Here is a 19,532-nt window from a genome sequence, read left to right on the forward strand (position 1 = left end):
TGACGTCAGGATTCTGTGACGTCAAAGATGTCCCAGTGGGGAGGCACTTCCGGTGACGGGGGGGGTCGCTGGGTGGGGCGGGGCGGTTTTGCCCCGGCCCCGCCCCCGCCTGGTCCTGAGAGGACAGCTCCGCTTGCAGAGGCGGGAAGTCTTGGGCGCAGCGGGACCAGCCAGACGCGACCAGACCAGACTGGGAGGGGGCAGCGGGGCAGAATGCGGAGTGGGGCGGCGTGGGGGTCCCAAGAGACCCGCAGCCAAGACAGCGGGCAGGTGACAGTCAGTCTCTCGCTGGCGTCCCCGTTCAGCTGGTCTGGGACCGCGAGGCTGAGTCACCGCGCTGCCCCGAGGGGAGAAAATGAGGGGGCGCGCCTCCTGTGGTACCAGCACCTTCTCCCCACTTTCTTGGGAGTATGGCGTAGGAACCCCACAGAATGCTTCGGCGACTCTGGGGTCTGTCCTCTGTTCGATGCTCCTCCAAAGTGGTCGCGTCTCTATCTGGGCTCCGGCAGGTGCTGAGCGACGTTGTGTCAGCCCTCTGGTCCCGGCTCCATCAGCTGTGAAGGAACCTCGTCCCTCCCACCCTGTCCCAATCCCCACTCCGGAGAAACCCTCCAACCCGCCGCCCGCGGGTCTCCTCCTTGCCCTCCCATCAGTGTCCGCGCAACGGTCCATCAGTGGCCCGTTGGTTGGTCGATCCCGCTTACCTGGCGGGCCGCATCGCGCCAGCGCCCGCTCGCCTCCCGCAGCCGGGCTGGCGCGGCAGCTTTTATAGGCGCGCGTAGTACTCTTGCGGCGGCTCATTCATGCGGCCGCGGCTCCTACACACTGACGCGCTGCCGACGTCAGCAGGGAATTTAGGAAATGGGAAAAGGGGCTATTTATAGTGGCGAGGCGGGGAGGTGGGGGGGTGGGGGTGGGGACCGAAGCGACAGGGATCTGGAAGGGGGAGGAGGGTGCGCGGAAGCAGGATCGGGTAGGAGGAGCCGGCGCCCCCTGTCCTGGCCTACAAAGGGTTAACTTTCCGGAACTGCTGGCTGGGGGGCCCCGGGGGAGGATAGTGCAGGGGGGGTGCTGCGGGCCTGTTACATGTTTATTCACTCTCCCCTTCCGGAGCTCTGGGACTCCTGCGGACTCAGTCCATTGCCCCGCCCAGCCTTGGGGTCCTCATATGGTAGCCCCAACCCCAGTTTTCAGTTACTGGACCCAAGAGCTCTGATGTCACAGGATGCCCAGGGACGTGTCACACCCCGCATGGCCACTGTGGTGTCATCATCCTTTCCCCCCCCCCCCCCGGGGTTGTATAGGGAAAGAAGCTGGGCCCGATGAAGGGTCTAGGGCACAGCAAGTACTGTGGCATGCCATAGGGGTACCGGGAGGAAGGGAAGAAGGTAGGAGAGCCCAGGAATCTTTGGAAGGCTTTGGTGTAGGAGACCAGGCCAGAGAAATAAGACCCAATGGGGATCCAGTTACTAGTGAGGAGCTGGAGACCAGAGGAAAGGCAAAAAGTTGAGGGTGACCTGGGCTTCTCAGTAACGAGCAAAATGTCCTCTTGGGAGTTAGGGAAGGTATCAGGAGTTTCTGGCAAGTAAAAGGGAGGGCAAGATTGGCAGTGCCAAGCTTTGTCACCCATGTGTCACCTCAGCATTCATTTGTGGAATAATGGGACACTGGCAGGGCTCAAATGAGGGTACAGGAGACCAAGGACTCAGCAGCTTGGCAGGGAGGGGTCTCCAGGGGTGGCCAGGACCACTTTTTAGAGGAATTCGGTTTCTCGAGGGTTTAGAGTTTGGCAAGAACCTATGCCCCTAAACATCAGTGGGAAAATGAATAGTCCTGGCCCAGCCCAGCTCTGTCTCCAGGCTTTAAGTGGGGAGGAGAAGCTGGACAAACTTGGACTGGACAAGGAAAGCTTCTCCCCACTTTTTGGGAGAATGGTGTGGGGAAGTGTGGGGAAGAAGCAGCGCCAGGCTGGCTGGTGGAACTGAAGCAGGGAAAGGTAAAGATTGAAGGATGAAGTCTACAGGAGATCCTCGGGACCCTGATGTTGCCACTGGGTTGGAGGCAGGGCTGCGAGACCCTTCCCATTCAGAAGTAAGGAGGACTCCAAGGTAGGGCTGGGGCAGTGACTTAATTGGGGAATGGACTAGGGCAAGTGCTGAACAAACAAACAAAAAAGATCATGGGGGCAGCAGATCCTGGATTGGGTCAGCAGGGGTTAGATAATGCTGCACAGAAGGCGGCACGGGGCTGAAGGGCTCTTTGCCCTTCAAAGGGATTAAAGAGACGAGGTCAGAGAGGCCCTTCTTGTCCCTTGGGATTTGGCTTCCAAAATGTATTTTTTTTTTTTAAGGGAGAAGGGGGCTTTTGTCCCAGTTATCAGCCTTCCTACCCAAAAGGAGAACTCCTATTAATCTGTCAAAACCCAGCTTCAAGAGCAATTTTTTTAAAGAGAGAGAGAGAGAGAGAGAGATTTTAAAAATATTTATTTTTTAGTTTTCGGTGGACACAACATCTTTATTTTATTTTATGTGGTGCTGAGGATCGAACCCAACGCCCCGCGAATGGCGAATGCCAGGCGAGAGCATTACCGTTTGAGCCACATCCCCAGACCCCAAGAGCACTTCTTAAGAACCTTCTTACTGCTCTTCAACACTCCGTATGTACTTCCAATTCAGCCCCCATCACGTCTCTTGGCAGAGATGTTGGTTGTTGGGGTCCTCTTCCCTAGAGGCCAGAAACATTGCAGTCAACCATTTTCATCTTTGGAACTTCAGTACTTTTTTGATGAAAACGCCATGAGGAGATAGAGGCGTGGCAATGGATAGGGCAGATTCAGAGCTTGCTTCGGAAGCGAGTGAGGGACTGACTCAAGAGGCGGCGGGAGTCAGGTGGACCTGTTTGGACCAGAAGCTGCCTCCAGGCACCAAAGCTCTGAAGCAGCTATCGGAGTAAACAGAGCCTCTGGGGGGCGCCCAAGTCCTTGGTGTCTGAAAGGAACAGCTAGTGGCCGCACCAGCAGCCCCTCGCCGAGTGACTCAGCCACTACCTCTGGCGGGGGCGTGGGGGCTGGAGAACAGCGCGGAGGGCTGCTAGCGCGGTTCCCGCCAGCCAGAGGCGGGGTGCGGTTGCTAAGCTCTCCAAGGCCTCCGAGAGCCGCGATCTGGGCGAACCTCATCAGTTACCATGGTAACACTGCGCCCCAGCCTCCCGCTCTAGGCCACTGAAGAGGCGCAGCCAATCAGAAGCTGTGGGCGTTCTCGGGGACCCCTCCCAGTGTGTGGGCGGGGGTCAGGAGATGCGGGGGGAGGAGGCGGAGCGTGGGCCGTCGAGATGCGGTATTTGCAACAGTTCTGGCGTGTTCGCCCAGCTGCGCTGGGACACTTCCGGAATAGTTGTGGAGCGCCAGAGAGTCAATACAGGGTTCCCTCCAGAAGAGGCGTCGCTCGCGCGTATCAGATTGATGGACCATCTAAGGAGGTTCCAAGCTTGTCTTGTTTCTCTCCGGTTGGAGAAAAGCCAGTCACTTGGGGGTTCTTCAGAATGCCTTACAGAGGGAATCTGGGCGCTGGGCACTGTCCAGCCACTTCCAATCAATTATCCTGGAGTTTCTCCAGAGACCCTCAACTTCAGGGTAGGCTATTATGGGAACACCTCTGCCCAGATTCACGGGAGTTCCACCAGGCAGCCCTTGGAGTATCACAGACAGCTGGGACTCCAGGAGCGGGCGTGGGTGTTTGTGTAAACATGTGTGCCAGCGAGTGTCACTACCTGGTAGGGTCTGGGGGCAAATGGGTTTATGCTGTGCATACCTAACATATGACAGAGCGAGGGTGGGCGTGTTGGAGAGTAGGTCCAAGGGGACGGTCGCCTCCAGGAATGTCTAAGGGGAGTCCCCCGAGATCAGCTACCTTTGTCTCGCTTAGGATTTCCATAATCTCCATCTCGTTATCTACTGTCACCATCTATTGTTATCAGAATTCCTCCTTGAGGGCAAGACTTCCTAATTGAAGCTATGTTCTTAGAAAAATGTACGCAGAAGGGCTTAGCTCAAAATCCAAAGGTTTATGGACTTGCATTCGGGACTTGGAGTCCAGGTGGACACATCTGGAAGAATGAACCTGCACATAGGTCTCCTGCCCAGCTGGGCATCTGCGAGTCTCCAGCCCAGGTGCGCCAGAGAGGTTTCTGTGGTGCAGCGCAGAGTCCCACACTGCCGCGAGGTGGCGCCATAGCCGCAGCAGCGCCTGCCGGCCCCGACCGCTCCAGATAAGAGTGTGCGGAAAGCGCGGCGGGGCTGAGACGCGACCAGGACGCGGGGAGGACGGACCAGCAGGACAGACCGACCGGGGGCCCGGCGGGCGGAGGGCAGCACAGCGCAGCCACGTCCCCCCTGGATCCGCCGGCAGCCGGGCCCGGGGCTTCCGACATGCCCCCCAGGTGGGTCCTGGCGCTGGGGACCGGGAGGGACAAGGGACCCGGGACAGCCCGGTCCTCGCGCGCTGGCCGCCTCAGGCGCATCCTCTGGCGCGGGCGCCCCATCGCGATTGCCGGCTGGCGTTCTAGGCTCCGAGTGTCTCCCTCAGAGGGCTCAGGACCGCTGGGCCGCTGCTCCGCGCCGGGTTCACCGCGGGGTCAGCGGCCCGAGGCCGGCTCTGCCCGCACATGGGCTGAAGAGGCAAGGCGAAGGGAAGGGGAGCTGGCGGGCGGGGCTGGCAGGGGCGCTGCCCTGGCACAGCTCGGCGCCTGGCAGCGGGGCGGGTGGGGCGCAGGCTAGGAGCTGCCACCACCGCGGGGAGGAAAGACCAGCCGGGCTGTGGCTGCAGGTAACGGACTGCGAGGCCCTGCGGGCCAGGCGGGGAATGGGGTTGGGCGGGCGGGCTGGAGGGCAGGGGAACTCAGGGCTTGGTTCAGGCCCCGCAGCCGCCTGGCAGCTGGAGTTGGGGGCCGTGAGGCAAGGCTGGGAGCGGAGAGACTGGGGCTGGCGCGCTCCTCCCGCCCTGTCTGAAGTTGGGAAACTTTTCCCCAAGTTTGGGACGGCCGAGTTCCGGGGAAGAAGGGGCCGAGGGGAGCTGGGGAGGAAGGCGCCGGGTCCGCTAATGTACAGCTGAGGCCGAGGCCGGGGCCGGAACGCGGGTGGGGCGCAGGCCGAGGTCAGGGCAGCAGCCGGCTGCTCGCCGTGCCCGCCCGGGGCGCTGCCCCCTCCCTCCCCTGGGAGCTGCGTGGCTCCCCCCTCCCCCCCACCTGCTTCCTGCCTCAGCCTCCTGCCCCGATATAACGCCCTCCCCGCGCCGGGGCCCGGCCTTCGCGCTCTGCCCGCCACGGCAGCCGCTGCCTCCGCTCCCCGCGCCGCTGCCCCGGCCCCAAACAAGGGCCTGACAGCCCCTGATCAGGGCGGCGCCGGTGGGCACCGCGCTCGAGTTCTCCGTATCACCTCTTCCAACTGGGGCAACTTCTCCCGAGGCGGGAGGTGTTTCCTATTCGGCTCCCTTTATCCCCACTTGGGCAAACTTCTCGGCCCTGAATGACTTTTCCTGAAGCGGACATTTTACTTAAATCGGGTAACTGTCTCCGGAAAGGGTCACTTCGCCTGAACAGTTTTCTCCTTGGAAGTCCCCAGCACCTAACCCGTGTGCCCAGCAGCGTCTGGGCCTGGGGCGCACAGGCCAGCCTGGCCTCTTCTCCATCCGCAGGCGTTCTCCTCCTGCTCGTTACTCTGCTTCGGGCCCGCCGGCCTAGGCTTCCATTCCAGGAGGCCGCTGAACCTCCTCCACCAGTGCCCAGGCCGCGGTGCTCGATGCCCCTGCTCAGCTGAAGGGAAGGGGAAGTGGAGGGGAGGAGTGCCGGTCTGGGTACAGGAGGCGAGGGCGCTGCGCAGCTCTTACCCAGCTGGTGTGTGTCCCCGCAGGAGAGTGTGCTGGGCAGACGATGCTGGACACGATGGAGGCGCCCGGCCACTCGAGGCAGCTGTTGCTGCAGCTCAACAACCAGCGCACCAAGGGCTTCTTGTGCGACGTGATCATCGTGGTGCAGAACGCCCTCTTCCGCGCGCACAAGAACGTGCTGGCGGCCAGCAGCGCCTACCTCAAGTCCCTGGTGGTGCATGACAACCTGCTAAACCTGGACCATGACATGGTGAGCCCGGCAGTATTTCGCCTGGTTCTGGACTTCATTTACACCGGTCGCCTGGCTGACGGTGCAGAGGCTGCGGCTGCAGCGGCCGTGGCCCCGGGGGCCGAGCCGAGCCTGGGCGCTGTGCTGGCTGCCGCCAGCTACCTACAAATCCCTGACCTCGTGGCGCTGTGTAAGAAGCGCCTCAAGCGCCACGGCAAGTACTGCCACCTGCGGGGAGGCGGCAGTGGCGGCGGCGGCTATGCGCCCTACGGGAGGCCGGGCCGGGGCCTGAGGGCGGCCACGCCGGTCATCCAAGCCTGCTACTCGTCCCCGGCCGGGCCTCCGCCGCCGCCTTCCTCTGAGCCGCCGTCGGGCCCCGAGGCAGCGGTCAACACTCACTGCGCGGAGCTGTACGCTTCGGGCCCGGGCCCAGCCACCGCAATTTGTATCCCAGAGCGCCGCTGTTCCCCGCTCTGCGGCCTGGATCTGTCCAAGAAGAGCCCACCGGGCTCTGCGGCTTCTGAGCGACCACTGAGTGAACGTGAGCTGCCTCCGCGTCCGGACAGCCCTCCTAGCGCCGGCCCCGCTACCTACAAGGAGCCACCACTCACCCTGCCGCCGCTGCCGCCGCTGCCGCCGCTGCCCTTCCAGAAGCTGGAAGAGGCCATACCGCCTCCGGACCCGTTCCGTGGGAGCGGTGGCAGCCCCGGACCCGAGCACCCCGGCCGCCCCGACGGGCCCAGCCTCCTCTACCGCTGGATGAAGCACGAGCCGGGCCTGGGTAGCTACGGCGACGAGCTGGGCAGGGAGCGCGGTTCTCCAGGCGAGCGCTGCGAGGAGCGCGGCGGGGACGTGGCAGCCTCGCCCGGGGGCCCCCCGCTCGGCCTGGTGCCGCCGCCGCGCTACCCGGGCAGCCTGGACGGGCCCGGCGCAGGTGGTGACGGCGATGACTACAAGAGCAGCAGCGAGGAGACTGGCAGCAGCGAGGATCCCAGCCCACCTGGAGGCCACCTCGAAGGCTACCCATGCCCGCACCTGGCTTATGGAGAGCCAGAAAGCTTTGGTGACAACCTGTACGTGTGCATCCCTTGCGGCAAGGGCTTCCCCAGCTCTGAGCAGCTGAATGCGCACGTGGAAGCTCACGTGGAGGAGGAGGAGGCGCTGTATGGCCGGGCTGAGGCTGCTGAGGTGGCTGCTGGGGCAGCCGGCTTAGGGCCCCCTTTTGGCAGCGGTGGGGACAAGGTCGCTGGGGCTCCAGGTGGCCTGGGAGAGCTGCTGCGGCCGTACAGATGCGCGTCCTGCGACAAGAGCTACAAGGATCCAGCCACTTTGCGGCAGCACGAGAAGACGCACTGGCTGACCCGGCCCTATCCATGCACCATCTGTGGGAAGAAGTTCACCCAGCGGGGGACCATGACGCGCCACATGCGCAGCCACCTGGGCCTCAAGCCCTTTGCATGCGACGCGTGCGGCATGCGCTTCACACGCCAGTACCGCCTCACAGAGCACATGCGCATCCACTCCGGCGAGAAGCCCTATGAGTGCCAGGTGTGCGGTGGCAAGTTCGCACAGCAACGCAACCTCATCAGTCATATGAAGATGCACGCTGTTGGTGGTGCGGCCGGCGCTGCCGGCGCGCTTGCAGGCCTAGGGGGGATACCAGGCGTCCCTGGCCCCGACGGCAAGGGCAAACTCGACTTCCCAGAAGGCGTCTTTGCTGTGGCTCGCCTCACGGCTGAGCAGCTGAGCTTGAAGCAGCAGGACAAGGCAGCTGCGGCCGAGCTGCTGGCGCAGACCACGCACTTCCTGCACGACCCCAAGGTGGCGCTCGAGAGCCTCTACCCGCTGGCCAAATTCACCGCGGAGCTGGGCCTTAGTCCCGACAAGGCGGCGGAGGTGCTGAGCCAGGGCGCTCACCTGGCTGCTGGACCCGACGGCAGGACCATCGACCGTTTCTCCCCGACCTAGCGCGCCCCTTGCTGGCCCGCCTTCGCCTTGCCGTTGCTTCTCGGCCCGGCCCGTACCCCTAAGGAGAAGCGCGGCACACCGTGCCTGGGACAACTAGTAGCAACGGCGTCGCCTCAGTGGCGGCCCCACCTCTTTGCGGCCTCACTGCTTTGTGCCTTAGCTGGGGGTGGGGATGGGGGAAAACCCCTGGATGGGGTGGGATGGGGGAAGGGAGATTTATATTTTTGATATCAGCTTTGACCAAAGGAGACCCCGGCCTCTCCCTGCCTCTTCCTGTGGTTCTTTGGCCCCCTCCCCCGGCTCCATGCTGCTCTTTGGGGGAGGGGTGTCACTGTTGGGGCGCTCCCAGCCCTACCTCCGGCCCTTGCGACCACACCCATTCTCACTGTGAATCTCCCCGCTGGGGTCGGAGTATCGGGCAGAGTTGTGGAGAGGGGAGGGGACTGAGCCAGCCGGAGGGTCCCCGCCTTCTGCTCCTGCCCGCCCGGGACTGATAATGTGAAGTTCCTCATTTTGCACAAGTGGCACTAGCCCCAGGGCCAACCCTTTCCTCTCCAACCACCAAGGTGAGGAGTTATGGAGCCAGGGCCAAGGCAGCCCTGGCTTGCCTCATCTCCCACTCCCACGGTGTCCCCTACCCTTCCCTGGGGCCCCGGATCATATTTATTGCATGCTCCCCGGGTGGCCCCCCCATCCTGAGCCCAGCCTGGGCTGGGCTGGAAAGCGGTCTCCTTAGCTCCCTCCTCCTATTTTGTATATTTCCTACCTTGTACACAGGCTCTTTCAGAGCCGCTTCCATTTTCTATACTCGAACCAAACAGCAATAAAGCAGTAACCAAGGTTCCCAATCCTGCTCCTGTCTTCTGCCCCTGCACGTGGACATGGGTGGGCTGCACCAGGGTGGTGGAAGAGCTGCATACATACAGGTGTACAAGCTCGGATCTGCCTCCCCTCCCCAATCCCAGAAAGACATCAGCAAAAGGTCAGACATGTTTCATAACTAAAAATTTATTAAGGAAACAAAACCAGTGCTGCAAATGGGACAGAAAGAAGAGATGGGTCTCCCACCCACCCAGTCATTGGACTCAGTCAGGGAGAGGATCTTAAAGGAGAGGCTGGGGATCCTATAACCCAAAGAGCCCAGTCTTCTGAGTTGAGGGTCTGGGGAACTTAGACCCCCCACACTACTGGCTTTGGCTCTGCTGCAGAGCCCCCACTTTCAGGCATTATTTTGGGCCTTTGGGAAGGCATAACTCCCATCCTTTGGGCAGGCTATACCTGGTCAGTGGGTTGTTGGGGGATTCCCCCACTGGTCCCATCAAGATTCACCTCTGTCCCACCTCAGACCCTGCCTTCCTTAAGTCCTCTTTTATCTCTACCCTTGGTTTGGAGGAACTGGATAGAGAACGCCTCTAGTGTGAGGTTGTGAACATGGATACCAGGTAACTGCGCAAGAAAAAACTCAAAGGCTAAAGGGCCCCTGTGTCAGTTCTTCTGGGGAGCGGAGGCAAAGCCAGAAACAGTGAACATGCCAGGTGAGGAAAAGCCCCTCTGGGCACTAGACTGCTCTACCCACAGGCTGGGCTATACCAGCCTCAAAGCTTCTCAGCACAGGGGTTTGGGAAGGAAAGATAGGTGGAAAGTTTTATTAGGTTCCTGACACAGGTAGCAGAGGAGGAAAATTCAGAGTGATAACTTCCACAACAAGAACTGAGCTGAGGAAGTTGGAGGGCTGGGGAGGGTGAAAGAAACCAACTAGAAAGGGAAGCAGGTGAGAGGATATTCTGGAGGGAGGGCAGGCAGGAGGGGGATGGTAAGAGTTGAGGAAATTTCCCACAGAGGGGTTCCAGAAAAAGGCAGGCTGATGGGGGAGAGGAAACAGGTAAAGGCCACCCAGGAAGCATGGGCCTGAGACCAGATTCCTTTCCCTCTAGACCCATGATCATCCAAGGGAAACCAAGGGGCAGAGTGCAAGGGACCCATTGATGTGGGTGGGAAAAGGAGTAACAAGATGGGAAAGGAACAGCAGGATGGGTATGGGTGTTTGGGTGCGGTTAGAAGAGGTGGGGGGCATAGGGCTGCTGTTAGGGACATGGTGTCCAGAACCTAACTTGGATCCGTGGGGGATCCAGGCCTCAGGGAGATGGAGAGACACCCTGGGCACTCTTGTCACCATAGCCAAAGCCTCTTGGATACATCCAAGACAAAGGTTCTGCAAAATAAAGGGGCCCGTGATTTCACCTGCTTCTGATGGAAACTGTAAATTCTCTACCCCATCACCACTGGAGAAAGGTGGCAAGTCCTTGGGGTGAGCTGGCCTTCCCCCAGCCCTGGAATGAGATGGGAGGGAGAAAGGCTGAGAGAATTGGCGGCCTATCTGGCTTGCCCACCTGTTGTTGCGGTAGCCAGCCACTTCCCTGCTAAATCCTGGCAGCCCAGGAGGGTCCCAGCAGCTTCCGCCCGACCCTTGGGAGGGGCTCTGTGAGGAGCAGCTCCCTCACAGCACGGCCACGGCGTGGGTTGGAAGAGGATGGTTTATTGTCTGGGTGGATTGGTGGCTCAGGCACGTGGGCATCTTCCGTGCTACACTGGCGCCTGGTGGCCTCTCAGGAACGGTTCCATGGGGGTGGGCCCTGGCATGGCCCCCTCAGCCCACCTGGGCCCATGTGAGGAAGGCTGGGATGTCCCGCACAGGCACATTCCTCGTCAGTGCCTTTACACGCAGGTTCCGGTCATCAGTCAGCAGCACCACCTCCCGCAGGAGGCGGATTGGCTCCTCTGTTGGCACAGAAGGCAGAAGGGCTTCACTGAGGAGAGGTGGCAGAGATAATTGCTTTGAAGGGGAAGTGGGACTAGAGGGGACAACACCAGCCTTTTCTTGGCCTTTCCATAAGTCCTTTCCTTCACCCAGACTCTTGGTCCGGGGTGTCCTTCCCCTACAGTTTAGAAAGGGCCGGGATGGACCAGGGCTGCTCTTCTGCTTTGGACTCCCATCTCCCATACAGGACTTTGTTCTGCCTTGTGTCTGAGAGTTGCCCAAACCTGTTGGCCTCCACAGACTTGTCTTCCAGAATTCTGAACTGAAGAAGCAGTTTCACTCCTGACTGCATGGCTGGCCCTGGGCTCACAATACCACTCTCTTTTTCGCACATCTCCTTCCAAGGCCAAGGCTTGAAACATCCAGATATAGAAAAGCAAAGATACACAGAAGCCAAATGCATGGCTCCTAAGTGTGGTGAGAGGCTAGCTAAGCAGAGCTCTGAGAAGGTGGGCAAGGGTCCCTAGAAGAGTTGTGTCAAGGGGTTCTGTGGCTGTAGCCAAATGGTTTTCTTCTATTAAATTAATCCATGTATATGAAACAGTATAGAAGAGCAGAGAGTCAGGATTGTCTTCTCAGCTCTCTGTCTCATACCTAAGGGGTAGTTCTTTATTTCTTTCCAGATTTCTTAAAGCACATTTACAAGTACTTATACGTGTATGTGCGTGTGTGTCCTACAACAATGTTAATCATACTAGTCATACTTACTTTATTTGAATTTTATATACTTTAAAGATCTTTCATATCAGCACAGATAGCTGCCTTTCTTTTTAGAAGAGTTTTTAATCCTGCCATTACCTCTCTTCCCCTCTTTAACCTTTAAAGTACTGGAGAAAACTTAAAGCAGGGCCACTCACTCAGACAAGTGATACCCTCTCCCTGGCATGCCCATTCAGGCGGCAAATCCACTTCTCAGTTCCAGGCTGGGCATTTTCTGGAGGAGGTCCTGTAGACAGCGAAGCTCAGGAAATGTCCTGCAGTGCTCGCTGCTGCGTGGGCTGGGGGACTGCTAAGATCCATGTCTGACCTGAGAAGTTTCAAGCTTGCCAGCTCTAGGCAGGGAGGCTAAGAACTGGCTTTCAGCCTCAGGAGTTGTTTGGGGGATGAGGGAGGGAGAATCCTGTGGGGTTGATGGTATGGGAGAGGAGGAGAGGAGGAAGGAAGGTGTGATGGAGGCACAGGGCTGTGATGGGCAGAGGGAGAAGGTGGTGGCCATGGGTAATGGGAGACCCCTTCCATTGCTTGGATGGGGACTGACACCCTGGGGTATGTAAGTATGAAGTAGGGTGGTGGTAGAGTGTGGTGCTACACGGGGCTCCCAGCTGGCTGGCTGGAGCCCCATTCTTCCTACCCTGGGCCTCAGACAAGGAGAGTCCCAGGCCAACCAAGGCCCAGCATTGCTGGCAGGGGTCTGCAGGGGTTTCTGTGGATACTTTGAGACAGTTTTAACAATAAACATCCTCTGTTTTGACACTGGTAACTTCACTTTGTTAGAAACCAGAGACTGTCATCTTGTCAGGCCCCATCCGCCATAATCCACATGATTTTAAAATTCAACATCGTTTACACATAAACATTTGGTGACGGTTTCTCTGTGAATCTGACAAGTTAATCTGCTAAGAATTCACACTGACAAATGGGGTTTGATTACACCAGCCGTTGCTGATGTAATTGTGATAGGGGCGGTCCCCAAGATGGCAATGAGTTCCTGAAGGCTGCTTAGGGTGAGGTACGGGGGTGGAGAGACTAGTGGGGCTAAAGCCAAAATGCAAGTGTGCCACGAAACAAACAGCTCTGAGTTTGAGCAGTGTAGGAGCCAAAAAGGCCTTCAGCAATCCTGCCTACTTCTCCCTGAGAAAGGACCCTTCTAGGAAGCTGCCCTGTGGCAGAGCACAAGCTCCTCTGTTAGGCTTGGCAGGATTTCTTTTTATCACTTGAACATTCCAGATCTGGCCCTAAGGGACAGTACACACAAACCATGTGACAGGGCCCCTCTGAGGAATTGCAGTTGTGGACTCATGATCAGCCCTTGGTGGAAGGAAGGAGTAGGCGAATAACCGCTTTAGGAGTAACTGCTAAAGAGCCAACAGAGGAGAGAGAAGGGTGACAAAGATGGAGAGAAAATGACAAGAATATATATATATAGAGAGAAACCAAATGGTGAGAGCCACCAACTCTGCAGATGACACTGAGCTAGGAGGTTCTAGGAATTCTTTCAAGAAGAAGGAGAAGAAAAAAGTCTAGAACTAGAAGCAGAAAACCCTTGAGTGTCACTGATCCTGTGGGGCTGTGCAGGAAGAAATTGAGGGTTGAGGCAGATGTTTACGCACTTGGAAGAGAACCCTAGGTCCTCTGGCCCAAAGATGAGACTGTGCTCACCAAAATATTCTTTAAAAGCTAAGCTGTGGGCTCAGCCCTCAAACTTTCACTTGCCTCCAACTCTAACTGGCCTGAAAAATGCTACAGCTCGTGGCCATGGAGGCCTGAAAGAAAATCCCACTCCTTGCTAGGGAAGTGCCCTCTGCCCCAGCCCTAATATAAACACTCAGGATGCACTGAGAAGGGTAGGAAGGTGAGTATCACTAAGAAAAGGGAGCATGCCCACTAAGGGCCACGCACCTCAAAACTGTAGAGGTCTGTCCTCAGAAGACCACAGCCAGAATAAGCTATGCTGAATCATGAAGACATTCTTGATGTCCCAAGAAAGGAAATGGATAAAGACTGAGTGGGAAAGTTCACTGCCTAGAACTGGACTTCCTAGGCTAGGCTCATCTCTAGTTTGTCCAGGATCCACCAGATTTATCCCCTGGGGGTGGGGAGGGTATGACTGGGAGGCCTGACCTCAGGGAGGGAAGCAAATGGGCTGACCTTAGGTTTGCATAGATCCTGCTTAGACTTCCCAGGCCAGGGTTTGCAACGGGTCCTTAGAGGGCTGGGAACGGGTAGGATGAGGTAAGGCAGGGAAATGGATGATCCCGAGGCAAAGGCCAAGCTGTACCTTTGCTGGTGGGCATGAAGTCCTTGGCTTTGTCTTTGCAGTAGTGGAGGCAGCAGGAAAGGATCAGGTCATCGTTGTTACCCTGGAGGAAGACAGTGTGAGAAGCACCACTGGGCAGGAGGGGGCGCCATGCAGAAGAGGCATAGGTGTGTTTCCAGGGCTATATCCTAGGGTCCTTCCCCTGCATGCTCTGGCTCTGCTTGGCTGGCTCATAACTGCTGAGTGATCTAGGAGATAAGGGACTCCCCACTCCTAGGCCTCTATGGCAGCTGCTGAGGTTGGCAGGCCTTCCATTAGTCCCTCCTTTCTGGACCCCCTGTTCTGACAATGGGCTGTGGGACTTTCCTTTCCTACTGGGGGGTCTCACCAGCTGGCCAGTGATGTCTTCACTGCGGAAGGCGATGGATTCAAGTTCATTGCCTCGGCTGGTCAGGGCCCGTAGGCAAGAGTCCCGGCTCTCAAATCGTCGCTCGAGAAACTCAATGGACTTCCGGGCCTTTTCTTGCACCACACGAGCATAACCGCCAGCCCGGTGATCTGTCTCCTGCCCCTTGGCCAGGCCATCCAACTCATTGATCACTGATGAGACAAAGCCCAAATGGTATCAACCCTAGCAATCCTGTCGTTTTCATCCTCTGTTTATTCACTTTCTCAGTCAGCCCCTTCAGATCACAGAAGCCACCTTTCCCAGAGGAGTCTTCCAGTGAAATTAGGGTAGGAGAGGAGCTTGTGGGGAAAGAGAGGTCCTATACAGTCAAAGTGCCCTATCCCCTTTCTACTTCTTCTCTTGGGGTCTCCACCTTCTTTCTGGGAGGAACACAGGAGGGATTTTCTAGAGCTGCTGTCTTCAGAGGAACAAACCTGGCCCCTCTATTGCATTTTTTAATTATAGCATCAAATTAGAAGGTTTCTCAGGAGACTAAAGGGAAAGTGAGACATTCTGCTTGGGCTACTTGATCCCCAACCACTACAGTTCCAAGAGGGGTAAAACTATGGCTCACCCATCTGGCAGAGAACAGGGAAAACACCATGGTAGTCCCACTTCCTAGGGCCCTGGTATTCCTCAAAACCATTCGCTTGGCACAGTACCTCCTTGATACTATATGTGTGTATGTGTGTGTGTGTGTGTATGTGTGTGTACATAGTGTGTGTTTGCCTGCCTGCCTATGTGTCTGGGACATGGCTTCATTTTCTGGTGAAGATTCTTTCCAAAATTCCAGCCAAAAGCCTGAGGTCAAGTGGGAAATATGCACTCCTTGGGGGCTCCGGGAGAGTTTGGGGTCTGAGGCCTCTTCTTAATACAATGATTCATGGCTTCGGGAGTCGGCATGAGCATACTGTTCCATGGTGAGCCTGGCACTCATTGTCTGAGTATTCGGAGACACTTTCTGGAAAGGTCCCATGTGGGAGAGTGAAAACACACACACACACACACACACACACACACACACACACACGATGCCCAGGCTTTTAACAACCTGAGGCTATAGTGTCCACATAATGCATAGCTGAAGCTAGGGAGTAATGGTGGATGGGGGTGTATGGTACAGCAACAGAACATCAAACAGGAAAAACTGGTATTCTATCCCAAAATCTGCTTTCCTGCTTCCAAACTAAACAGGCTTCAAAGGGGAAGCTTGTTTGTGCTTCTGCACCAGGCGGGACTTCTCAACGCTGGGGTCAGGCCTAAGGAGCACAGAGCAGGTTAAAGAGCACAAGAAACAAGCAGGGAAAGTTGTCGGCTTAACCCTTTGCTGCTCTGGGCATTAGGGCAGGGGTCCAGCAAGGAAAGCATGGGTGAACAGGAGCCCTCCTCCTGCATCCCTGAGTGCGGGGACTATTGAGTTGAAGCAGGTTCACAAAAGCTAGTCTGTGTGGCTACAACAGAGCTGTCAGTTCTCAGCACCCTGGGGCTCATCTACTGTTTTCTACATGTATCCTCCAGGTTTTCTTGTTTGTTCCCGCCCCGCCAAGCCTGGATTTCCCCATTAAACCATAAACTCCTCAAGGCCAAGGACTGAAGCTCTGTCCTTCACGGAATCTCTCAGAAACAAGGAGAGTGAGCACATAGCAAGGACATAATTCGTGCTGGTCACTAAGAAACTTGCTAGTCTGGGAAGGCATCTGAAGTAGCTTGTGGGTCTTAAGAGGGCTCCTAAGATGCCAGCAAGATCTCTTGGTTGTGCCATTTCCTGACCATCTAGCAGACAAGTGACCAATTCACTTTCTTTCCCATGATAACTTCCTGGGTAGGAAAGTATAGAGATATACTCTGAAAGACAGCCTGCCCCAGGACCCAGTGAGGGAGATGGGAAGCCCAGGACAAGGTGATGGTCTTTCTGCTCTGCCTTACTGACAGAAGTTGCTCTTCTTTTGAAGTAAAGAAAACCTCTTGGGTCTGAGGGCCTGGGTTTAAGAGTTTCTCTGGCCAGGCCACATGGGGAGGGGGAAGGAAGACAGGGAGGGTGGAGGCAGGGAGGAGGGCTGCATCAGTGCCAACATTCTCAGGTGGTGCTAACTTGTTTCCCACAACCCCCCAGGGTTCTACAGGCTCTGCAGGGGCGGATGTTTCCTGCCCTTTGTTTCCACCCCCATCTGGCACTAAGACACTTGGGACTGGGAGGGAAGGCCCAATGGAACATCTTGGCATGGATGTCAGAGGTGGCTTGGCAGGCAGACTGCCAGTCTGGTGGCTTTTCTAGAGGACATGGCTCCCAAACTTGCTCCAAGTGGCTGCTAAGAAGGGGGACATTAAAAATCCTGGGCTTTGCAATCATCTCCTCAGACCCTCTGCCTCCAAAGTAGAGCCATCAGCTATATCAGCTACATTCAACAGGAGCCCAAAGCCCACCATAAGGCTGACCCACGACAGACCACCAAGAACTAGGGGTGCCTGGGCAGTCCCCTGAGGAAGGCAGCTCAGCTGGGCTCATCTGGCCAGAGGGAGGAAAAGCAAGCTTGATGGGTCCTGAGATGCTGACCCCACACCCATGACCAGACAGCAGTAAGTGCCCAAGTGGTAGGAATCCACAGGCATGAGCCAAGGGTTTGCTCTGGAGGACTCCCATCGGCCTGGCCTTAGAGTGACACTGGCCAGAAGAATGCTACCTCGAACCAACAGAATGATCATGAAAAGCTACAAGACAATCAGACCAAAGGCATCTAACCACTTCAAAATCCTCCCGGCCTCCCTGCCAGACCACCCAGCAGCACTGCCGTTATCTGCCAGGGCTGAGTGTTTACCAATAACGGGAACCAGCTTTGCTGTTTTACTGCAAGCTTTATAAGGATAAAAACAAGGGCTGGGCTCATGCAGCCACTGGTTGCTGGGACACAGGAGTCCATTTGCTCAAGCAGTTTAAGCCATGGATCAGCCATAATAATTTGAACTGCTTTGATTATTAAACAGTTTTCCTTGCCCCACACATTCCCTACCTCCCTGTAAATCCTGTGTTACACATGCACAGCGGGGCTCCGCCTGCCTGGCCCTGGGCATGGGGCATTTGTGGAAGGAGCTGCTGTGCACATGCAAGGCTGCTCTGCCCTCCCACCCGGCTCACCGATGAGGGGCACCACCAGGATGTACTTCCTGCTCTCCAGCAGCCGCGCCAAACTGGCCAGGTGGTCAATGAAGCCGTTGGTGTCTGGTACGAGGAACAAGGGTCTGATCTCCAGCTCCATCTGCCTCATCTGACTCTGGTCCTCCAGGACAGCCTAAAAGGACACAGAATAGTGAGGGAGCCAGAGAGTGAGCAGGAGAGCTGGTGGGTAAGCCAGGGCCTTGACTCAATGGTGTGTCAGCATCCTGCCCCCGTGCACCTCTTCCCCTCAGTCTATCAGGCCTAAGAGATGGAACCAAGGGCTGAGCATGAGAATGCAACCAAAATCAAAAGCGACCAAATAGCCCAGGGGATGGGACATCACTAAACCCTGCCTAGGACCAAAAGAGGACCCTGATGGTACTCTGAAAGTAGGACCCTGGGCTAACAATCAAGAAGGGAGTTGGGTTCTTTGGGTATAAAAGGGGTTTCACAGATATTATTCAGGTAGCATATACAAGTGTACTTCTCAATCCAGACATTTAGAAATATCCAGAACAGAATTCATTATTTCAGTTCACTTCACTGTGTACTTATAAAAAACTCACCAAAAAATCCAATGAAATTAAACTCAAAACCTATACAAAAACAGCAGGACTAAGGTGATCACAAATAATCAGTCTCCCATAGCAGGAGTCCATGCAGTGAAATGAAGTAAGACCAGACTCACATGTGTGCAAAGAGCAATACCCAGACTGATCACAACTGCCACTACCTTCCCCTTGCCTTGCCCGTTTCCTAAATGTTGTTTTTTTTTTTTTTCCCTTTCCACCACAATCCTGTATAAGGGATACTATCACTAACTTCATGTTTCTTTAAATTGACTTTAAGTCAAAGTCACTTTTTTTGCTTAGCTTCAAGCACATCCTATCCAGGATATAAAGATTTCACAGCCTAGTCATATATTTACTGGACACATGTGCAGCTGAACTGCCATGATAAAAAGTTGAAGAGTCTTCCCCAGCATCAATGAAAAAACTGAATTCACGTGGTACCAATAGTCTGAGTACCACCTCTCACTCCTTGGAGAGCCTAGGGCTTGTCTGTTTTACAGGCTTTTGCATCTCTCAGGGAAGCAAAAGCCCAATGTTCTCAAGTCTGGCAGTCTTAAATGTGTGGCAGTGGCCCGTGGAGACAGACTCTAGGTATATCTGTCACTACAGAACATGGTCATCATTGTGTTACTTCCTCTTCTGGGGATCATGGCCAGAAAGTGAACTGATCTGCTGGCATTGGCCCAGACAGCATGCTCCCTGTGTAGGGAGCCCGCAGGCACCAACACAAATCTGGCAGGGCAGGCAAGCAGGTCTCAGCCTTCTTACGCCCTCTCATGGCCTTCTGCCATACAGCAACTTTAGCACATAAGCACCAGGCAGGGGGAGTGGATGTGCGTGCCAACTGGGATGGGGCCCACAATGCTAGGCCTGGCCACTAACAGTCAGTGAGAAGGCTGCTCAGGGTTCACTGACAGTGACAGTAAAACTGAAAGGGCATACCTTCAAATGATGGGGGTGGTTTCTCTGTGACCTACCAGGGACCTCTCCCTATGAGTAAGTTGTTGCTGCCACTGCCACCACAGCTGGTGGAAGGTACAGGCCACAGGGTACTGGTAGCATGAGAAATACAGCCAAGAGGCCCAGGCTGCTGAAGACTTCCTACCAATTTCACCTCATGAGGGGAAGTACCACTGCTGCCAACCACCTTCCCAGGGGTCCTGGATCACTGCCCCTCCCCAGAAGGCTGTCATTGAGAGGGTAACACAAGTCCACCAATTTTAACTTGGGCATTTTATAAGAACATGAAATGGTCCCAATTCAGGTTCAGTGACCAACTTGTGATTCCTCTTCATGCAGAGGAATGCCAGCATTCCCGCTCCTCCTTTCCCCAGGCTTCCGTTCTCCATCTAGCTCTTCTGATACCAGGAGTGGTTTTCCTGGTACTCTAGGCCCCAACTCTCTTGTCTTCCTGAGTTAGGGAACAGAACAAGCACTGCCACATGGCTCAGGAGGATGAGGGATATCAGCACCTGTGTAGTGAC

At 56.3% G+C, this 19,532-nt stretch overlaps 2 protein-coding genes across 10 annotated transcripts in view; one reads left to right on the plus strand and one right to left on the minus strand.

Moving 5' to 3' along the window:
- Window positions 1-977: 977 nt before the first annotated feature.
- Hic1 (HIC ZBTB transcriptional repressor 1) overlaps window positions 978-19,532 on the plus strand; it is a 50,384-nt gene continuing 31,829 nt past the window's right edge. For 2 of the 6 annotated variants that reach the window (XR_013436260.1, XR_013436261.1), the window contains exon 1: window positions 979-4,437. Coding sequence is in view for 3 of the 6 variants with exons in the window: in XM_040269288.2 (XP_040125222.2) it covers window positions 5,522-5,558; window positions 5,906-8,079 (2,211 nt within the window). In the remaining 3 variants the exon portion in view is untranslated. Of the gene's footprint in view, window positions 4,438-4,740; window positions 4,824-4,927; window positions 5,559-5,905; window positions 8,928-19,532 lie in introns of those variants that run through there. The other 4 variants (XM_040269289.2, XM_078042644.1, XM_040269288.2 and 1 more) reach the window with 4 other exon arrangements.
- Smg6 (SMG6 nonsense mediated mRNA decay factor) overlaps window positions 9,070-19,532 on the minus strand; it is a 234,817-nt gene continuing 224,354 nt past the window's right edge. For all 4 annotated transcript variants that reach the window (XM_005327910.5, XM_021728164.3, XM_021728163.3 and 1 more), the window contains 4 exons: window positions 17,456-17,609; window positions 14,263-14,474; window positions 13,896-13,977; window positions 9,070-10,857 (listed from right to left, as the gene is read on the minus strand). In XM_005327910.5, coding sequence (XP_005327967.1) covers window positions 10,727-10,857; window positions 13,896-13,977; window positions 14,263-14,474; window positions 17,456-17,609 — 579 coding nt within the window. In that variant the 3' untranslated portion in view covers window positions 9,070-10,726. The remainder of the gene's footprint in view (window positions 10,858-13,895; window positions 13,978-14,262; window positions 14,475-17,455; window positions 17,610-19,532) is intronic.

This window comes from Ictidomys tridecemlineatus, chromosome 3 (assembly GCF_052094955.1).
Source record: "Ictidomys tridecemlineatus isolate mIctTri1 chromosome 3, mIctTri1.hap1, whole genome shotgun sequence".
Lineage (NCBI taxonomy): Eukaryota > Metazoa > Chordata > Mammalia > Rodentia > Sciuridae > Ictidomys > Ictidomys tridecemlineatus.